A 17,761-nucleotide genomic window follows, 5' to 3' on the forward strand; every position below is an offset into this window, starting at 1 on the left:
TTGTTACTTATGGGGGAAGGGTGAAAGCTGGAGAAGGGGAATCCGGTTTAATTCATATGCAGAGGATGCCCTGAAATTGTGCTTTCAGCAGTTTTTTAGTAACAAGTGCATGTCCTGATTGAAAGTGAAAAGTTGAAGAAGAACAGGCCTGTAAAACTTGTTCGCTTTTTTATTCTCCAGGGGAGGGTGGGCAGACTTAAGCGGATGACCAGATAGAAGTCTGTGGTTTTGAAAACTTGGATGACCATGGAGAAATCCGTCACCGTTGCTGGTGTATAGCACCCTCTGCCCCTACTGACACATCACCTGTTGACCTTGCAAGGTGAAGCTACTAATAAGTAAAAGCTTTCGACGTTGAAGTGCCTGTGAGGCTTATGAGTTTTATTTGGAAGTGTTAACTTTGGATAGTTTATAGTTTCATTGTACTGTTTTTTGAAATGAAGAATTGATAACTTTCTGATAAGCTGCCGTAATTTTCACTTGCTGCTAACGGAATTTTAGTGGCGATGTTTGTCACCTCAGCAGGCCTGAAAGGTTTGTCGTCTTGAGCTTTGCAAGGGTGTCCCACCACCACTGTGAGCCGCGACAGCTTAGGGGGTGCTGTGAGTCAGCATCCCCTCTGAATTCTGGGTACAGGGCCATCTTCCTCCCAGGTTAAGAGCTGGGCCTCTGGGGACGGACCTGGTTTTGAATTCTCTACCACATGTTAACGATGTGATTTTGGACAAGCTGCCTAACGTCTCTGGGCCTCAGTTTCCTCATCTGTGAATTGGAAATAATTTTATCATTCTCATGCGATTGCTGGGAGACTTCAGAAAGATGACGCAGGTCCAGTGCAGGCTAAAGACACGGTCATCTGCAGGTGGTATCTGCCCTCTCTGGCTGTGCCGGAGATGCTGATGGGCATATAGTCGGCATTCCTTTGCCTCCTGATTTGGGGGCATTGGGATTTTTCATTTCGGTGCGTGAATTTGACCGTCACCGTTATCACCAGTTCTTCCTGTGCGTCAAGAGGACCTTTGATGTCTGACGTGTAACCTTCGAGCAGATGAATCTGTGCTGAAGCAGTTGGTCGTCTGTGGGGTTTGTTTCCATTTTACCTGAAAAGAGACCACCTTCCCACCCCTAAAATACTCACTCTAATCCCCAGAGTCCCACAGGCTGCTCCTAAGACTGCAGATTCAGCCCCAATTACCATAAGGTTGCCGTTTCCATTTTAAGATCTTTCTAATGCTTGCCCGGAGTACTGGGGGATGCTTAGTTTCTTTTCCCTGACACTACAGTTCAGCATAATTTCTCGTTCGTGGGGCTGAAAGTTTGTAGCTTCCAGAATGCTCCTTTTTGAATATTGCAGCCAGCAAAAAATTGGTAGCCATGCCCTCCTTTGTAGCAAATAAGCTGAAGCTAATAAATATTCACTTGCATCAGTCCTGGCTCCCTGAAATGAATTTCTGAAATCTTCCTGGCCCTGAGGAGAGGCAGGGCACTAACTCTAGAACGCCTGCTTAAATGGCTTTCTTTGGCATAAATCTAGCAGAAAATCAAGTACAGACTGCCTGCCGTGCCTTCACAGCAAAAGGAGAAGCCACTGTCATCGGATCCCTTTCTCACCCCTGTGCGCCTGGGAAGCAGGGCGTATTGTCTAGCGTCCTTCTATCCCAGGTGGTCAGAACTGGTCCCTAGGGTCCTGAATAATTAATGTATTTCAACGCCTTCAAAAAGAGCAAGACCCTCAGTTGGAATGAGCGCTGTGTGTTTTGAGAAGCCACAATCAGGCTAGAGAGTCCATCTCTTAATTAAACCCGTGCGTATTTCTCTCTGGATGATTTTTTTATTTAAAACATTTTGCAGATACTGAAGGTTTTTTTATATGTATGTAATTTTCTCTTTTAAATTAAAACGAACTCTTCGCTCTATATGCAGATTCTTCCTTTTCTCTTTGTCCATGGCCCTGAGTTTATGTCAGCCTGTGTATGATGTGAACAGGCAGGAGGGATAAACAGCAGAGAACTTCAGAAGAAACAGCTGTGGGCTGAAAATGGAAAGAGAACTATATTAGTTCAGATATTGATGTGACTTCTCCAGTGATTTAGATTTAGAATCTTTGGCATCTCCCTGTCATCTTGGCAGTGATCTGGTAAAACTAAAAGATACAAAAAGTTGTTCTTATTCCTTCCGCAATGTCTGAATAGTCTGTAAATGCTACATTTGGTAAGCCCTGGGCTAAACCGCAGCACTAAGGTCATGATATAAACCTGACTTATCCTCCCAAATATGACCCGCTGCCCAACAGTTTTCTTCAGCAGAATTGATAACGTAGGGAATTAACTTCATACGTTTCTTTTGAGGTTTCCTTCCGAGCGATCTGGAGGTAACCTGTCACTTTTTCCCCTGCAAATTGCAAACCTGTCAAAATAAAAATCTAATGCCTTAAGATTTTTAAAATTCTTACTCCATCAGTTGGCCCAAGTTGGGGGGCAGTGACTAAAAATTGACACCATCCTTCTGGAGAGCAGTTTAGCCAGAGTAGGAGAAGAGTCAAGTGGGGGCTTTTGTGGAAATCCAGGAAGGAGACGGTTCAGCAGTGGGGATGGGGGGGGAGGCAGACAGATGCCAATAAACGTTCAATCACAGTTCCTCCGCTATCGTTCCTGGGCTTGGATCCGCTAAACTTACCCTCTCCAGCAGGAGCCCTGCCGAGTCCGGGGGGGCGTCCTCAGCGCCACCCAGATTCCTCCACTTATGAACAGGAAGAAGCCAGGAGAACTGCACGCATGCCTGTTCGCAGCCCAACCTTTCATTGCCAAGGGCGGTTTTCCGAAAGCCCTCAGAACGGAAGCAGAACCCGGAACTGTCCCACGTCCGGTCTTCCCAGAGGAGCCTTCCCATCCGACAGCCCCGCCTGCGTCCAGACGCTTCGGGGTCGCCACACAGCACGCAGGCTTAAGTAGCCGTGTCTCGGCTTTCCACGTGGACCACTGGCCGACCCCAAAGGCAGGTTTCAAGAGGCCCATTGACCAGGGCTTTCCGTTTGCTCAACTCTCGAACTCGTATATTAAAGTTGACCCGTTAGCACCCTTGGGACCTAGTGATGGCCCCTCTTTTCATCTGCACTGTCCTTGCTCTGTCTCCTGCACCGTGTTGGGGGCAGTTCTATTTTTGCCGTACTCCGTTTGTTCTAACCTCTTGAAACAGTGAGAAGGCACTGATCTGATTTCTCAAACAACCTGTCAAACCAGAGTGGTTTTGGTTAGACTGAGCCACGGGTTACCCTGGGTAGGACCAGGTGTGGCCAGAGGAGGACTGGACTCTGAACTCTGCCCGCATTTCATCTCAGACCTCTGTTTCCTTGACCGAGGGGCCCAGGGCTCCTGACCTGACCAGCCATCACAGTGAACCTGCAGAGCGCTGTGAAAACAAACGAGCAGATGAACGTATTCTCGGGCCCACTCCAGACCTACTAATTCAGACATTCCAGGGGAGGGACCAAGGAGTCTGTATGTTAAACAGGAAAAGAAATTCCCCCAGGGGCTTCTGATGCCAGCCAGGTTTGAGCACCACCAAGCGAGACCCTCCGTAAGAAGCTTCTCCAGCTTACCACGGGCAATTGAATGGCTCCGAACCATTGTCTCTTCATCTGGGAAGGAAGGTTGCTAATGGGACCAGCCACACAGGCTTGTTCTGGGGAGTGAGTGGGAGAGTGCCTGTGGAAGGACCAGTGCGTGCCTGGCGTGGAACGGGTGTTCAACAGCGGGGGGCTGTTTTCCTCCACGCATGCCTGTAACATGCTAGGTCCTGTGCCAAGACAACGTAAACAAAAGAAATAAAAGCTTCAGTTAGTTTTAAGAGCTATGAAGGTTTTTAATTTTTGAAAGGATAAAGAGAAGCAAGACAGCAGGTATGGGAATATTTTAGACAGAGTAACTGGGAGATGCCTCTCTGACAAGGTGATGTTGGAGCCAAAGGAAGTGAAGGAGGAGCCATGGGAGGGTTTGTGGGAAAAGAAGTCCAGGAGAGGAGCACAGCGGGTGCAAAGGTCCTGAGGCAGGACTGACCTTGGCATGTTGGGTGACGCAAGAGAACCGTGGCAGGGGTCAAAGTTAGAGAAGTGAATGAGGGGCTCAGCTCATGGGGCTGTGGACACAGCAAGTGCCTCAGGTTGACTTGTTATATCTCTTCGTATCGTCTTCTCAGATCACCACAGGTTGATAAAGAAGAAATTCAGGCTTGACATTTAGGATCCTTTCAACCCCAAGATCCTATTTTTCTATAATCATGTGGTTTTTTTCAAGCTTAATAACAGTAGTTACCATATCATTTCTTGGAGTCCAAAATTCTAAAATTGATGCTGATATTTTCTCTCTTCCCCCCCAGCTTGATATATGGTCCAAATCCAACTATCAAGTATTCCAGAAGGTAAGTTGTACTTTTTGCTTCTTCCTCAAGAGGCACTGAGGGAAATATGAATACTTCGAGGTGTAAACATTGGTCTTAAATCAGAGGCTTTTTAAAAAGTGAAAAGAGCCAGACACAAAAGGCTGCTCACTGTATGATTCCATTTATGTGATGTTCTGGAAAAGAAAACATTAGGGACAGAAATCATATCAGTGGTTGCCAGGGGTTAGGAGTGAGGGAAGGAGATTGTCCCCAAAGAGCTATAAGGGAACATGTTTGGGTGATGAAAATATTGTGTCTTAATTATGGTGATTACACAACTGTATGTTTTGAAACTCATGGGACGAGCTATATGCCTACAAAGGGCGGATTTTACTGTATATAGATTATACCTTTAAAAAAAATCAGGGGCTTTTGAGTTGCTTCAGGCTCAACCCACAGTTTTTAAATTCAGTTTCTTACAGCCCTGTAATCTACACAGGTGCCTGAAGGATGGGCTGAGGAATGCGGGCTGGCCCTACCCCACCCCCACTCTGTATTACGGTGGCATCTTTTTCAGATGTTGGGCTTCCCCAAGAAATACTTTCTGGGAAATGTCAGAAAAAATGAAATGTGACCAGAGAAAGTCCATTTCCCAGCTCCCAGTGGTGGAAGGGTCCCTTCCCTGGCCCAGCTCAATACCTGGGGCTTCTGAAGGCTTCTTCCCATGGCCCTCAGGCCAGGTCCCCTGCAGGGCACCAGCCACTTTCTTCTGTGCTCTCCGTCCTCTGTGTCCGCTTCCATCCAGCAGTGCAAATAATAGAGTTGGTGGTAAGTCCAATCATTGTCTCCTCACGTTCAACGGCGATTCTTTATTGAGCCCCTTTGCCGTGGGCAGGCACTCTGCTAGGTGCTAGGAATACAGGGGAAACAAGACAAACAGGGAAGCAGAATCAGTAAGAGAACTCCAGGTCATTGCCGGGGGCTGTGGTCGAGGACAGGAGGGACCTCCTTCACTTCGGGGTGGTCTCAGGAGGCCTTTATGCAGCAAAATTTAAACTGAGACGGGATGCAGGAGAAGGAGCCAGCCGTGTGAAGGGCCACGGGAAGAGGGTCCCAGACAGTGGAAGCAGCAGCCCTGAAAGCTGGTGAGGAGGAGGGACTGGGCACGGTCCAGCACCGCTGGGCCCCGTGTGATGGGAGCACGCAGAGGGCGGCGGCGGGGAAGGCACGCGAGGCAGGGCCGGGCCGGCAGGTGCCTTTAGGTCCCGGTGCAGAATTTGGATTTTACTGTCAATTCAGCGAGAAGCCAGTGGAGGGATTAATGTGGAGGAAGGATGTGGTTTTTGAAAGCTGGGCCCGAGTTTTCCCCACTTGAGTAAGAACTGTGTCCAGGGTGTGCTGGGTAGCTTAGCATAGGATGGTGGGGTTTTTTCAGTTGGGGTGAAATTCATCTAACATAACCATTTTAAAGTGAACAATTCCACAGCTCTTAGACTTTCACATTGTTGTGCAGCCACCACCTCTATCCAGTTCCAAAACATTGCCATCAGCCGAGAGGAAACCCCGTCCCCATTAAGCAGAGTGAGCATCGGGCTTTCGTGTCAAAGGGGCATAATGGGCCAGCCCTCCGTTGGTGTCTAATGTACCTCAATTCGCGTTGCTCCCTGGACCCCTTTACAGTGAAAGGGGGAAGCAAAGGACAGATGTCCAGGGATGGGGAGCGGTCTGAGGCGTAACACCACACACCTAGGGAGCCTGCGTAAGCGTGAAAATGTCATGATCTTATCACAGCTAAATGCAGTGTGCTACCCTGGATTAGATTCTGAACCAGAAAGAACATATTAATGGAAAAACTGGTGAAATCCAAATAAAGCGTGGACTTGAGTCAATAGTAAGTAACCAACACTGGTTTCTCAGTTGTGATGAACGTACCCAATAATGAAAGATGTTAACAGTGGGGCAGCTGGGTGAGGGGTATATGGGAACTATGTGTACCATGTTTGCAACTTTTCTGTAAATCTGAAACTAATCCAAAATTTGAAATTCATTTCAAAAAGAGAATCATAGTGTTGGCTCTTCTGACAGTCCCAGTCCTTCACCCAGCTGAGCTACCTAGATGCAGAAAGGAAAAAACAGCCTCCCTCCCTGGGCCAGAGCCTAAGGGAAAGAAGTACACAGTCACGGGCTTACCTGGTGGTGCAGTAGTTGGGAGTCTGCCTGCCAGTGCAGGGGACACGGGCTCGAGCCCTGGTCCAGGAAGATCCCACATGCCGCGGAGCAACGAAGCCCGTGTGCCACAACTACTGAGGCTGCGCTCTAGAGCTTGCACGCCACAGCTCCTGAGCCCACGAGCCACAACGACTGAAGCCTGCGCTCCGCAGCAAGAGAAGCCACCGCAAGGAGAAGCCCGCGCACCGCAACGAAGTGTAGCCCCCGCTCGCCGCAACTAGAGAAAGCCCGCGCGCAGCAACGAAGACCCAACGCGGCGCCGCCCCCCCACACATAAAACAGTGCGTAGTCACGTGGGGGCTTTAGTGTAGGCAACGACGTTTTAACCTTGGCCTTCTTATCTAGGTGACCGTACCCAAGGCCTTTACCTGTTCAGCTTGCATAAAGCCTCGGCCTTAGTTGCTAACTTTGTCCCTGCCGACAGCTCTTCTTTTCCCCCAGCAGCTGGCTAAAAAGCATTCTGAGAAGAAAGAACAATGCTCATTATCTGCATCTTGTTTCGCTTTCCCAGTGCAGAACGTTAAAACAGTTTTGGCTTGTTTTTTTTTTTTTAACCTGGTTTACCTTAGTGTCCTCTGTGGTATTTCAGTGAGTTACTTTCTGGCTCCACAAAAGGCGGGCAATGACTTCAGGGGCCCCGAGCATCGCAGACCCATAACCTGGGATTTTAACAATGTCCAGTTTCCATTCAGATACCCTTTATGAGGGAGGGCCTTGCCCAGGCTTGCCTTGGCAAATATATTTTTTAATGTTCTGTGTAGTATTAAGTATTTTTGACTGCAAGCAGAAAGTTTATTAGGAAGTTGTAAAATGTGTGAAACACAGATTTGGTGAAGCATAGATTTGGAGAGAAAGTGCTATATTTTTATTCTACCACCCCTAAAAATAACCTGCCAAGCACTCTTTATATTTGTTTAAAACTACAAACGCACAGTGCAGCAGTGTTTAAAATTTGATATTGGTTGTTGGGGAGATTTAGGAGCACCCGCCAGTTCGCTCCTCGTAGTTTACGTAACATGTTTGAAGCAGTAAAAATGGATGAATTTGTAGAGATGGGAATTTTCTCTCACCTGGTGAATGGCGTGTTATCCGTATTTATGCAGAGCCCTTTCTGAGGTTCCTTTATCATCCCTCCCCTCACCTGTTTTTTTAACTAAATGGTCTTGACCTCTGAGACTGACCTGTACTAGATTAAAGAACCATAATTTGGAGACAGGAGATAGTGCTTTCTGATGAGAACAAAAGGCAGGTAACGTTGAGGTTCTTTTCCTTTTTCAGGGGCAGGTAAGAATTAGTGGATTACAGAGTCCGTGCTCTTCCCTACTGAAACATTGTCTGTTTGCTGTCAAATTAAGGAATATATTGGAAAATAATGTAGTACAGAATTCAGTTTAATCCTTTATCAGTAAAGCTCTCCAACTAATCATCGTTGCTTCGAAGGGGCTTGGGATCTTGTTCTTGCGGAAGATGTTGGTAAAGAAGATGAGGAATGTGGAACGTGGAATCACGATGGGAGGTGACCTCACTGGGCTTATTTCATTGTGTTAGCTTCAGGCCATGTTGCGGGTCAGAGGGCAGCCCTCCCTATTCCACAGCCAGACTGTGCACTGAAAGCAAAGCTGGCACCGCCGTGTTCCTTGTAGATTCTGAAGGCCTGGTCCAGTTGACAGGATGATGGTTAACATTTCAAACTCAAAATGCCAAAAGAAAAGATTAGGTGGCAACATTTCCAAACTCTGCTTTTTAGTATCAGCTTTTGCTTAGAATTCGATTTTCTTCTTGTCCACCCACTTAAATTTGAGGTGTCCTGATTGATGTTGCTTGTAGCATTTCCCAGAAAGACACTGCTTGAGAGCACAGTGGTAAACGCTCCCTTCTGCCCGTCGATCACCCTGCTTACACCCATCCAAGTAACCCGGCCGGGGGAGGCTCACTTGTCAGCCTGATCCAGAAAGACTCAACCCGGAACAGGAGTAAAAGTGATTGGGGAAGTACAAGGTCAAGCAGGATCCCTGGTCACCGATAAGAGGTCATTTCTCGGGCAGGAAACAGTTCCCAAGTGTCCTAACCGTGTGGGTAGACGCCGGAACCGTGCCCCAGCCCCAGCTCTGAGGTGGGGACACTAGCTGCCACCGTGGCCCTGTGAGCAGCGCTGGGGCAGCTGTCTCCCTGCATTGCTCTGCTGTAGGTAGGGCCCCAGCGCTTCCTTTCCTTGGCGCTCATTATGCGGTTGCAGTTACTGTGTGTTGTGTGTGTTTTCCTGCCCACGAGTAGCGGCGGCGGCCACCGCAGAGAGAGGCCTGATGGGAAGGCGGGAAGCCCTCCCAGGTCTTTCCCTCAAGGTGACAAAGCCGGGGGTGGGAGGGGACACTGCCTCGCAGAGCCAAGCCAAGCTTACACTCACCTTTTTATTTCTGGAAAATAGCATCAGGCGCTGAGAGAATGGAAACACGCACCTGTCAAATTCTCCTCGGGCTGTGCCTGGCTCCCCAGGTTAAAGACAAGCACACGAGGTCCCGTGGCAGATCCTACCACACGAAGCTAAGTGCGACCTGCCTTTTGTCTGTGACGGGGGCTGTCGGCAGGCCGTTTCCCTCTTCCTCATCAGCCCCCTTCCCCGGCGGTGGAGGGCTGGGGACAGCTGGCCGCGGAGCCGCGGCTGCCGACAGGCTCCCATCATTTACCACGGTGTCCCGGAGGCTCTCTGCGCTCGGTCCTAGGGCAAAGGAGCTTTTTATAGCCAGCAAGCCTCCCACAGAGCAGATTCAGAGAATGGAACTTCGGAATAGGGGGCACCGTCTGAAAGGCCAGAATCACAAAGAGCCGGGAAAGGTTTCAAGCGTGTTCATATTTTTCTGACATTTAAACTCTGCAGGGGCACTCACTGTTTTGATCTTTAACCTCCTAACTTCAAAACAGTGGGCATTTTCATCCAGTAACTTAGGAAGAGCGAGAGCAACTCTGCAGCTACTTACTGCATTAAATCTTGGCAGGGAGGCCGAAGAAAGAGCTGGAGTGTGTGTGCAGCCCCAGGTGGGCAGGTGGGGACGAGAGAGATGGTGTCGGAGAGACAGGCACCTGCGTCGCAGCTCTTTCACTTGGAGGCAGAGCACAAAAGTCGTAGCCGCAGATGTCCGGTTCTTCGTCCACAGTCATTATTCTAGAGGCAGCAGAGGGAGAAGTAACCCTCTCAGTGCCGTGCAGAGCTGCGCCGTGGACAGGTGGTGGATAATGTTCTGAGCAGGCCGCCACTGCTTCTTCATTCCTGTGTTCGCTCATTCGTTCATTTTTTCGCTCCCTCGTTCATGCTCCGATGCAAACACTGGCCTCTGTGGGGCAGCCTTTATCAAGCGGCCACCCGGTGCTTGTCAATAGACAGGATTGCGTGAGCCCTAGAAGGACCGATTCTCTGAAATTTTGGGGACACTGAGTGCCTGGCATAAATTGAGTGCCCACCCAAAGAGTATGCGGCAGACCTAACTTGTTGCTCGTTCCAAGCCCCAGGAAGGGGAGCTGTCCCCACGTGGCTGTGTGTCTGTACCTGCTCTAGCGTCGCACGTCACCAGAGGGGCTCGGTCAACGGGCGTTCAGTTCTTCTCAATCGCATGCTCTAGAACATCTCGCATTTCTTCCTCCCAGCTCACTTCCATTTCCTTCCAGAAGCCCCTCTTCCAACAGCACGGATAAGGCCCCGGAGGAGGCTGTGGTTGTGGTGAGAGCTCGAAGGCAGCGGGCCACATCTCTGTCCTTGCCCTTGGCGGGCGCCCTGCCCAGGTGAGGCCGTCGGCAGAGGCCCCCGCGCCTAGAGGGGACCCCTCAGCCTCCAAAAGGGGGTCTCATGTCGTAGGAGGGCCCTTTGCTTTTTCTGGATCCCGTTGCTCTCGTGGTCCCCTTTTCTCTCAAATGCTGTCCACCTTCCTCCAAGAGGAGAGCTTGCGTACGATGGACCGAATATGGTGGCCTTGGCGTCCGTTTCTGTGTGTTCTGTCACTGCCTCACGCGTGTGTCTTGGCAGCCCCAATCAGAAAGCCGAGGGAGCAACTTTGACCGGTGGCAGGGCCGGGGGGGCAGCTTTGCGAAGGAAGACAGGTTCCCGTCCGTGGTCTCGGTGAGTGGCAGGGCGGGGCGTGCACGGAGCCGGGCATTGGGCTGTCGACAGGCTTCGGGACAGGAGAGGCGACGGACGGTTCCAGGGTTATCCCAGAGGGCAGCCCCTTCCTGAGCTGAGAGCCGGACCACACTGACCGGGCTGGGTCAGCAGAAGGAAGAGGGTGGGGGACGTTGTGAAGGGTTAGCCCAGGTCCCTGGGAGCTGAGAAGGGCGGCGGGGGGGAGGGTCACTCCACTCCCGCTGCAGCCGAAGAGGCTTGTGAAGGGTTAGCCCTCCTAGGGCCGTGTTTGAATATTCACAAGCTCCGAAACCCGGGGCAGATTTGATCATTTGTTTTGCCCGGGTGATACCCCAGCACCTCCCCCTGCAGGGCTCCCTGTACCGCTGCTGAGGGTGGTGATCACCAAGAGCCGAGAAGGGCGGCGGGGGGGAGGGTCACTCCACTCCCGCTGCAGCCGAAGAGGCTTTGTCACCACCTTGTCTCCTAGGGCCGTGTTTGAATATTCACAAGCTCCGAAACCCGGGGCAGATTTGATCATTTGTTTTGCCCGGGTGATACCCCAGCACCTCCCCCTGCAGGGCTCCCTGTACCGCTGCTGAGGGTGGTGATCACCAAGAGCCTCACGACCCAGTTTGACGGTGAGAGAGGAGCCGAGCACCCGCACGCCCGCCGCTGGAAGCGGTCTGTGGTCCTCTGCCATCAGGGAGGCGCAGAGCACTCGCCTTCACCTCGCAGCTTCTTTCTTCCTGAGGGGTTGCCCGAGACTCGTGTGCCCGGGGTCAGAACCCAGCAGCTGCTTCTGAGAAGCCCGGCCACCTGCCCTCCCGGGCCCCTTCCCACCACCCCACAGGCCGCCCGCCGCTGAGGGCACCTTCCTGGCGGCATGCCTGTCTGCGCCCCCGTGAGACCCAGCCCCCTGCCTTCCCCGTCCTGGCCGGCCTCCTGTCACGTTCCCCCCAGTGAGCGGTCTGGCAGTGTCTGGGGGCTGGGCTGTCCCATGTGCAGACCCCAGCTGACCACTGCTCTCGGCGTGGCCTCACTTGCCTCAGTTCCCTCATCTGTAAACAGAGGCCGTAAGAGTACCTGCCTCACGGAATTGGCACCCCAGATTACCACCCCCCGCCAGCAGTGCCCTGTGGGCAACCCCGACACGCTGACCTACAGTCACGGTCCCGGGACCCGGAGCCGCCCCTCGTGTCCTGAGAGGGCCGGTGACCCGCAGAAGGCGCATGAGATCGGTGTGTTCCACCCTGACCTGTCCCCACCCCGCAGGGGCTGGGCAAAGGCACCCAGCGCCACAGCAGCAGAGCCGTCTCCCGGGCAGGGCTCACTCCCGCTCCACAGTCCCTGTTCTTTCTCCTGCAGTTGCCTCAGTTTTGATGGGGAAGTAGGTGGTATTGTCTGTTTTTTCTTGGGAGCCCAGATGTCTTTGGATGTGTTTCTCTAACTGCAAGGCTGTTCCTGCAGAAAATAACATCACACCAAGCGGGTACAGAACAATTCAGGTATCTTTGGGCTTGGACTTCCCTGGCAGCCAGCAGCATAGCAGCATTGAACTTTTTTTTGTTCTTCTAAATGAAGAGCCTTAATTCCTTAATCCTGGGAAACGTGAAGGACCTTTTTTTTTTTTTTTTTTTTTTTGCGGTGCGCGGGCCTCTCACTGCTGTGGCCTCTCCCGTTGCGGAGCACAGGCCCCGGACGCGCAGGCTCAGCGGCCATGGCTCACGGGCCCAGCCGCTCCGCGGCACGTGGGATCTTCCCGGACCGGGGCACGAACCCGCGTCCCCTGCATCGGCAGGCGGACTCTCAACCACTGCGCCACCAGGGAAGCCCGTGAAGGACCTTTTGTGAGTGGCTCCTCTCGGCCCGGCACAAGGCCTTTGGCAGAAGGTTAAATTTGGTCAGGACCCTGGAGAGCTCCCTCAAGTCCACCCTAAGGTTTCCCTGGTCATCCAGGCCCTCCTCCCCATGCTGCCCCATGACCTCAGCTTTTCCCACCCCTGAACTCTCCCTTTTACTCTGCTCCCCTAACCCCACCGGCCAAAAATAAATCAATAGCATCTTGCCTACTTCATCTCTCCTTCACCTGGGGTCCTACCAGGTGAGTGGGGCCAGTGCAGAGCACAGCCTGCGGCGAGGCTGGTGTTCTGGTCACGGGTCGGGCAAGCGCAGGGCCGGAGGGTCCACAGGGTGCTGCTGGGGGTGCAGGAGAGCCCAGGGTGGGAGGGGAGGCCCCTGGCCTCGATCTCCAGGGGAGAGAAGGACCTAGCCAGGGGCGGGGCATTCCAGGCTTGAGGGCTGAGCAGAGTCAGGGAAGCAGGTCTAGGAGGAGGGATTGCTAAAGCAGCCGGTATCGCTGGCGTGTGCCGTGGGGCTCGAGGGAGACGGGCTGGGACCCAGGTCCCAGGCCATCGAGGACCGCGTGCGCCGTGCCGCGGTGTTGGGGAGGGTCCTGCAGGTGTGGCTGCAGGGTGCTGGGAGAGGCACATCTGCCTCTGGAGCATCCGTCCAGTCTGCTCTCAAGGGTCCTGGGAGTTGAGGGGCTTCCCTTTGGGGCATCAGTGGCATCTTGGCTGGGACTTGGAAGAGGGTCAGGTTGGAACCCCTCACACCAAACAAAAACTCCTTTATGGAGGCCCTGTTCTGTGCCACAGGCCATGTTCTGGCCCTTACAGACAAGATATCATCCTTCTCAGATAGAGCTTGATCTCAAAGCTGTGACAAGGGGTTTGAAGCAGGATGGAGTAGCGGTGTCTGTCTTCCCTCCCCAGGTCCAACCCAGACAGCCCTGCCCCTGGTCTCATCCCGAGCAGCACTGGTGGGTGGTGAGAAGCCCTTCAGAGCCCATGCAAATGACTCCTTCATCAGCAGAGAAGGAAGTATTGATCCTGTCTAAGTAAATCCCTAGTCCCCGTGGACCGTGAGGCTTCCTCCTTGGGCCTCTCAGCCTGCCGAACCCATGGCACACAAATCCAGGCTGCAGATCAGAGACTCCGGCTGCATGATAAAAACTAACCCCCCACGCTTCCACTCTCCTGGACTTTTTTCCCAGTTTTAGAAGCCAGTCTCTGCACTGCTCCCCGTTGCCCCAGCACTCTCAGGACTGGCTTCATAGCCTTCAGTTTTGAAATAATTATGGTTCCTCTCTTTATGAAATGAGTACTTCTGGGACTGTTTTAAATATTCTTCATAAAACCAGTGCTCATCCTTGGAGCAGCATTGCTGGCAGGGTTGCTGTCTCTTTATACATTTAACACACTAGGTTCACGTCTTTGACTCCCAGACCCACAAAGAATTTTCTCCTTTGGAGAGATTCCTAGTGTCCCTCTCGTTAAGGGTGGGTCTGTCTTTGGCAGAACCCAGAGTAGAGACCCAAACTCTTGGATTAATCTCCTGGTATAGCATTAAAGCATATCCAGCAGGTGAAAGTTTATTTATATGCCTGTGAGTTGCAGGACCAGCACGTGTACGACTAAGTAACAGATGTTTGGCTTTGCTGCCTGTTCGTTTGTGCTGCAGAGTCTCTTTGAAACGGGTCGAGATGGGAAGAGGTTCCCAAGAATAGTGCTGTGCTGATCGTCTCCCTGGTTCTGAGCTCTTGGTAACTGGCCCAGAAATTGAGGACCCCTTGACATCACATCAGGGCAGCAGGTGGAGGGGGGCAGGAACCTGGTGCCCCTGCCCCCTGCTGGGATCAGCGTGTCCTTTTTAAAAGAACCAGGGCTTTCACTTGACGCTGGTTGGCCTGAGGGTGGAGCTCGGCACTGAGGTACCCCCGGGGGGCGTGCAGTCAGGCCCTGCAGTGGCGTCCGCTGGAAACCTAGACCTTGAGGCGCCCAGCGATCGCAGCCTCGTGCTCTTTTACCAAGGGCCAGCGGGGGGAGTGATGCGGCCAAGGTCACCCAGAATAATTAGTGATGAACCCAGGACTGAACCCCGGCCTCCCGACAGCTCCGGGTCTCCTTTCCCACCTCGCTGCCTTTTGTTCACGTTAATACAAGCCGGAGAGAAGCTCCTCTTCATAGTGTGTGGAAGCAGGTATTGACCGGAGGAGAGCCAGATCTGGGTCTCTACCAGACTTCTCTTTTAAATAAGCAACTTCTAAACACTTGTACTTAACTTTTCCTATTCAGTAATCTTGCGGGACATACTTTTAATAGGCAGAGGCCCCAGTTCTCCTAGCTCAGCCGGGGAGGGCTTGGGCTTCGTGGGCTGCGTGCTGGCAGGTAAGGTAATGTACTCAGTGCCGCTAGTCCGTTGCATTGGGAAGAGCGCCACCTAGCTGCTGGAGCCGGTGTCCAGGCTCAGCTCCCGCCCCGCGCGGCGTGGCTGCAGTCCTGCCCCCTGGTGGTGGGAAGTGGGCAGAGGCCTGCAGCGGCCCGTTCACCTGTGGTTCCCCAACACTGCTGACATCAGAATCCCCGGGGCAGCTTTTTAGCAGCACAGGTCCTGGCCCCCAGCCCAGACAGCCTTCCAGAAGCCGGGGGGGTGGTGCCCGGCAAACCGCCTCCAGAGTCTGTACGCCTCACCTCTGCTGCACTGCAAGCTCTCCCCTCCAGCCTGGAAGCCCGCACAGAGTCAGGACGATGCCTACAACCTTGGCGGACTCAGGAATCCCCGAGGACAGTCCCTGGGCCACCAAGAAATACGACACATTCTTGCTTTTTAAAAGAGGAAACTGGTGGGGGATGATAACATATTAGGAGAGTTTTGGTCCCATCCCTGGGTCTCACTGATCCTTTCTGTGTACCACCACTCTGTCCTTTGCCCTTCCGTTATGGGTAAAGAACAGGGTCTGTCTGGCCGCCATAAAACCCAGGCTCTGAGGGGCTGACCTTCAGCAGAAAATAGTCTTGCTGGACTTGAACCTGTTCTCTTTGCCCTCACAGCTCAAGGAGGGCACAGGTGGGAAGAAGAGTGGGCTCTGTATGCCAAAGCCATCGCTGCAACAGCGGCATTTCCCCCTTTTCTTAGCACACCCCCCTCCTTGGGCTGTACTTCTGATTTTCCTTGATTAATATGCCCGCCCACCTGCCTTAACACTGCCGGCTTTCATTTGCCCTGTTTCCCCCCTTCATTCTGCAAGTCAGGGAGACTCGTTCAGCCTTGAGATCTTCTTGAGGGTCCTGTGTCGGGATTGGTTCAGGGTAGGTGCTGGGTAAGGCGGGCAGAAGCTTCTGGTGGTGAGGCAGAGGGGCAGCTGGGTACATGGTAAGAGCTGAGGTGTAAGCGAACGGACTTGGGACTGATTCCCACCTCTGCCCTAAGAGTCTTGGGGTCCGTTCCCTAGTAGGGAGGAGATGGCCTCATGTGCCACCTTTCCACACACTCCCACAGCCTCTGTCCCCCGAAGGCCTAGGGCCCCGCTCTGCTGCTTGGCTTGGGCAGGTCACTTAACCTCCCTGTGACTTCGCTCCCTCACTTGGAATGGAAATTGTCTTCCTTTTGTAGTGCCATCACAAGGTAGTGGGGATGGTGGGGGAAAGACAGGGTGACTCCCATTTGGTGGGCGTTTGCCATTTGTCAAGCACTTTCCCTGCACTGACCCATTTAATATTTGTCCAAGGTCACCCGGCTCTTAAGTGACAGGCAAGATCCAGATCCGTGCAGTCTGGCCCCAAAGCCCAGGCTCCTCGCCGGGCCACGTGGCGTAGACCAGCCCTTGCCCAGAGCTGGTGCGCAGTAGGCGTCGACTTGGAAACCTGCCGTTAGTGCAGGCGGTTCCACTTAGGGTTCAGCTAAAATAACTCCTGATCTCCGAAGGACCCTCTAGACGTCAGAAGCTCTTTGCACACAATATGGTAGAGGAGTTTTGGGAGACTTGTTTTGACCGGAGTCTCCTTCTTCAGTGTGTTGACTGGCAGCTGTTCCAAGGTCTCTGGAAAGATTCCTTTCTCCCTTTCTGAGCTGAGTTCCCCATCAGTTTGGGTGCTGGAAGACCTTCTTTCTCGGCCCCTTTGAGCCTGGGGGAGAGGGAATTGCAGTTAAGCCCTGGTTGGTGGAGGAGAAAACTGAAAGTAAGCTTCATAAAGCAAAGTGGGTGGGTTGGCAGCAATAGAAATGCCACCCTACTCTAAGTAAATAAATCACCTGCAGTCCAGCCTTGGGACGGGGTGGAGGGGGAGGAGGTGCCCAGCCCAGACTAAGCCAGAGCATCTGCAGTTTTTCTTTGCCTCGAGATGAAACGGGGCGTTTCTGGGCGAAGTCCCCAGTGTCTGCATGCTCCTTGGAGCCGCTCTGTTTTTCCGAGCGCGTCCTCTTGCTGGTTTCAGCACAGTCTCCGCCCCCGGCCTCTCCTCCCCCCACCCCACTCCTCTGTGCCGCATCCTCTGTCTCCCTGGCTGATTGTTACTTTCATGTCTTCTCCTCCCTCTTTCCTTGGGTTCGCCATCCTTTTTGATCTTTTCTGAGCTCTTTTCAAACCAGCACTCACTGGTGGATGAATGGCCTCCCTTTCTCAGGAGCATTAGCGCCCTTCTGTGGCCTCCGCTGCCAGACGGGGTGGCTTTCATCTCCCAGGGGAATCTCATTAGCTCAGCATCACAATGGGACCCGAACCGAGGCTGGACTGGTCCAGAGTCGAATTAAATTAGTTAATAGCAATTTTTTGTTGTTGCCCCAGGCCTGTTTTTTTCCCACATCTTGGATGCTGAGCAGAAAAAACAACTTTGTTGTTGAAAAGCAGGAAACAAAAAAGTATTGAAGGTGGAATGCTTTGACAGAAAGGAAGATCATTGCAGGTGAATTTCCCCAACATCTGACAACCGTGTCTTACCTGCTGCTTTGGAGTTCAGCCCCGGGGACCTGAAAACCAGCCTCGGGGAGGTTTGGGAGGGAGGGAGGGAAAACGTAAGAGCGAATTAGCTTTGTTTCCTTCTATTAAAATATTTCTGTAATTGGTGATGGGAAGTTGAAGAAATTAAACGCTCATGTCAGCCCTAGAAAAAGCTGCCACCGTTTGGCAATTAGAATATACTGGGCCTTTTGAACAAAGAGGCTGAATTTGGCCAGATTGCCGGCCCAGTAATGTAAAAACTGATTCCG

General features: G+C 52.4%; 1 protein-coding gene across 1 annotated transcript in view; it reads left to right on the top strand.

The window, feature by feature from the left end:
- Nucleotides 1–17,761, top strand: part of LOC102992785 (mediator of RNA polymerase II transcription subunit 27) — a 120,735-nt gene that overhangs the window by 94,293 nt on the left and 8,681 nt on the right. Inside the window, exon 5 of the mRNA XM_028497377.2 lies at nt 4,375–4,416. Coding sequence (XP_028353178.1) covers nt 4,375–4,416 — 42 coding nt within the window. The remainder of the gene's footprint in view (nt 1–4,374; nt 4,417–17,761) is intronic.

Source organism: Physeter macrocephalus, chromosome 13 (genome assembly GCF_002837175.3).
Source record: "Physeter macrocephalus isolate SW-GA chromosome 13, ASM283717v5, whole genome shotgun sequence".
Classification (NCBI taxonomy): domain Eukaryota; kingdom Metazoa; phylum Chordata; class Mammalia; order Artiodactyla; family Physeteridae; genus Physeter; species Physeter macrocephalus.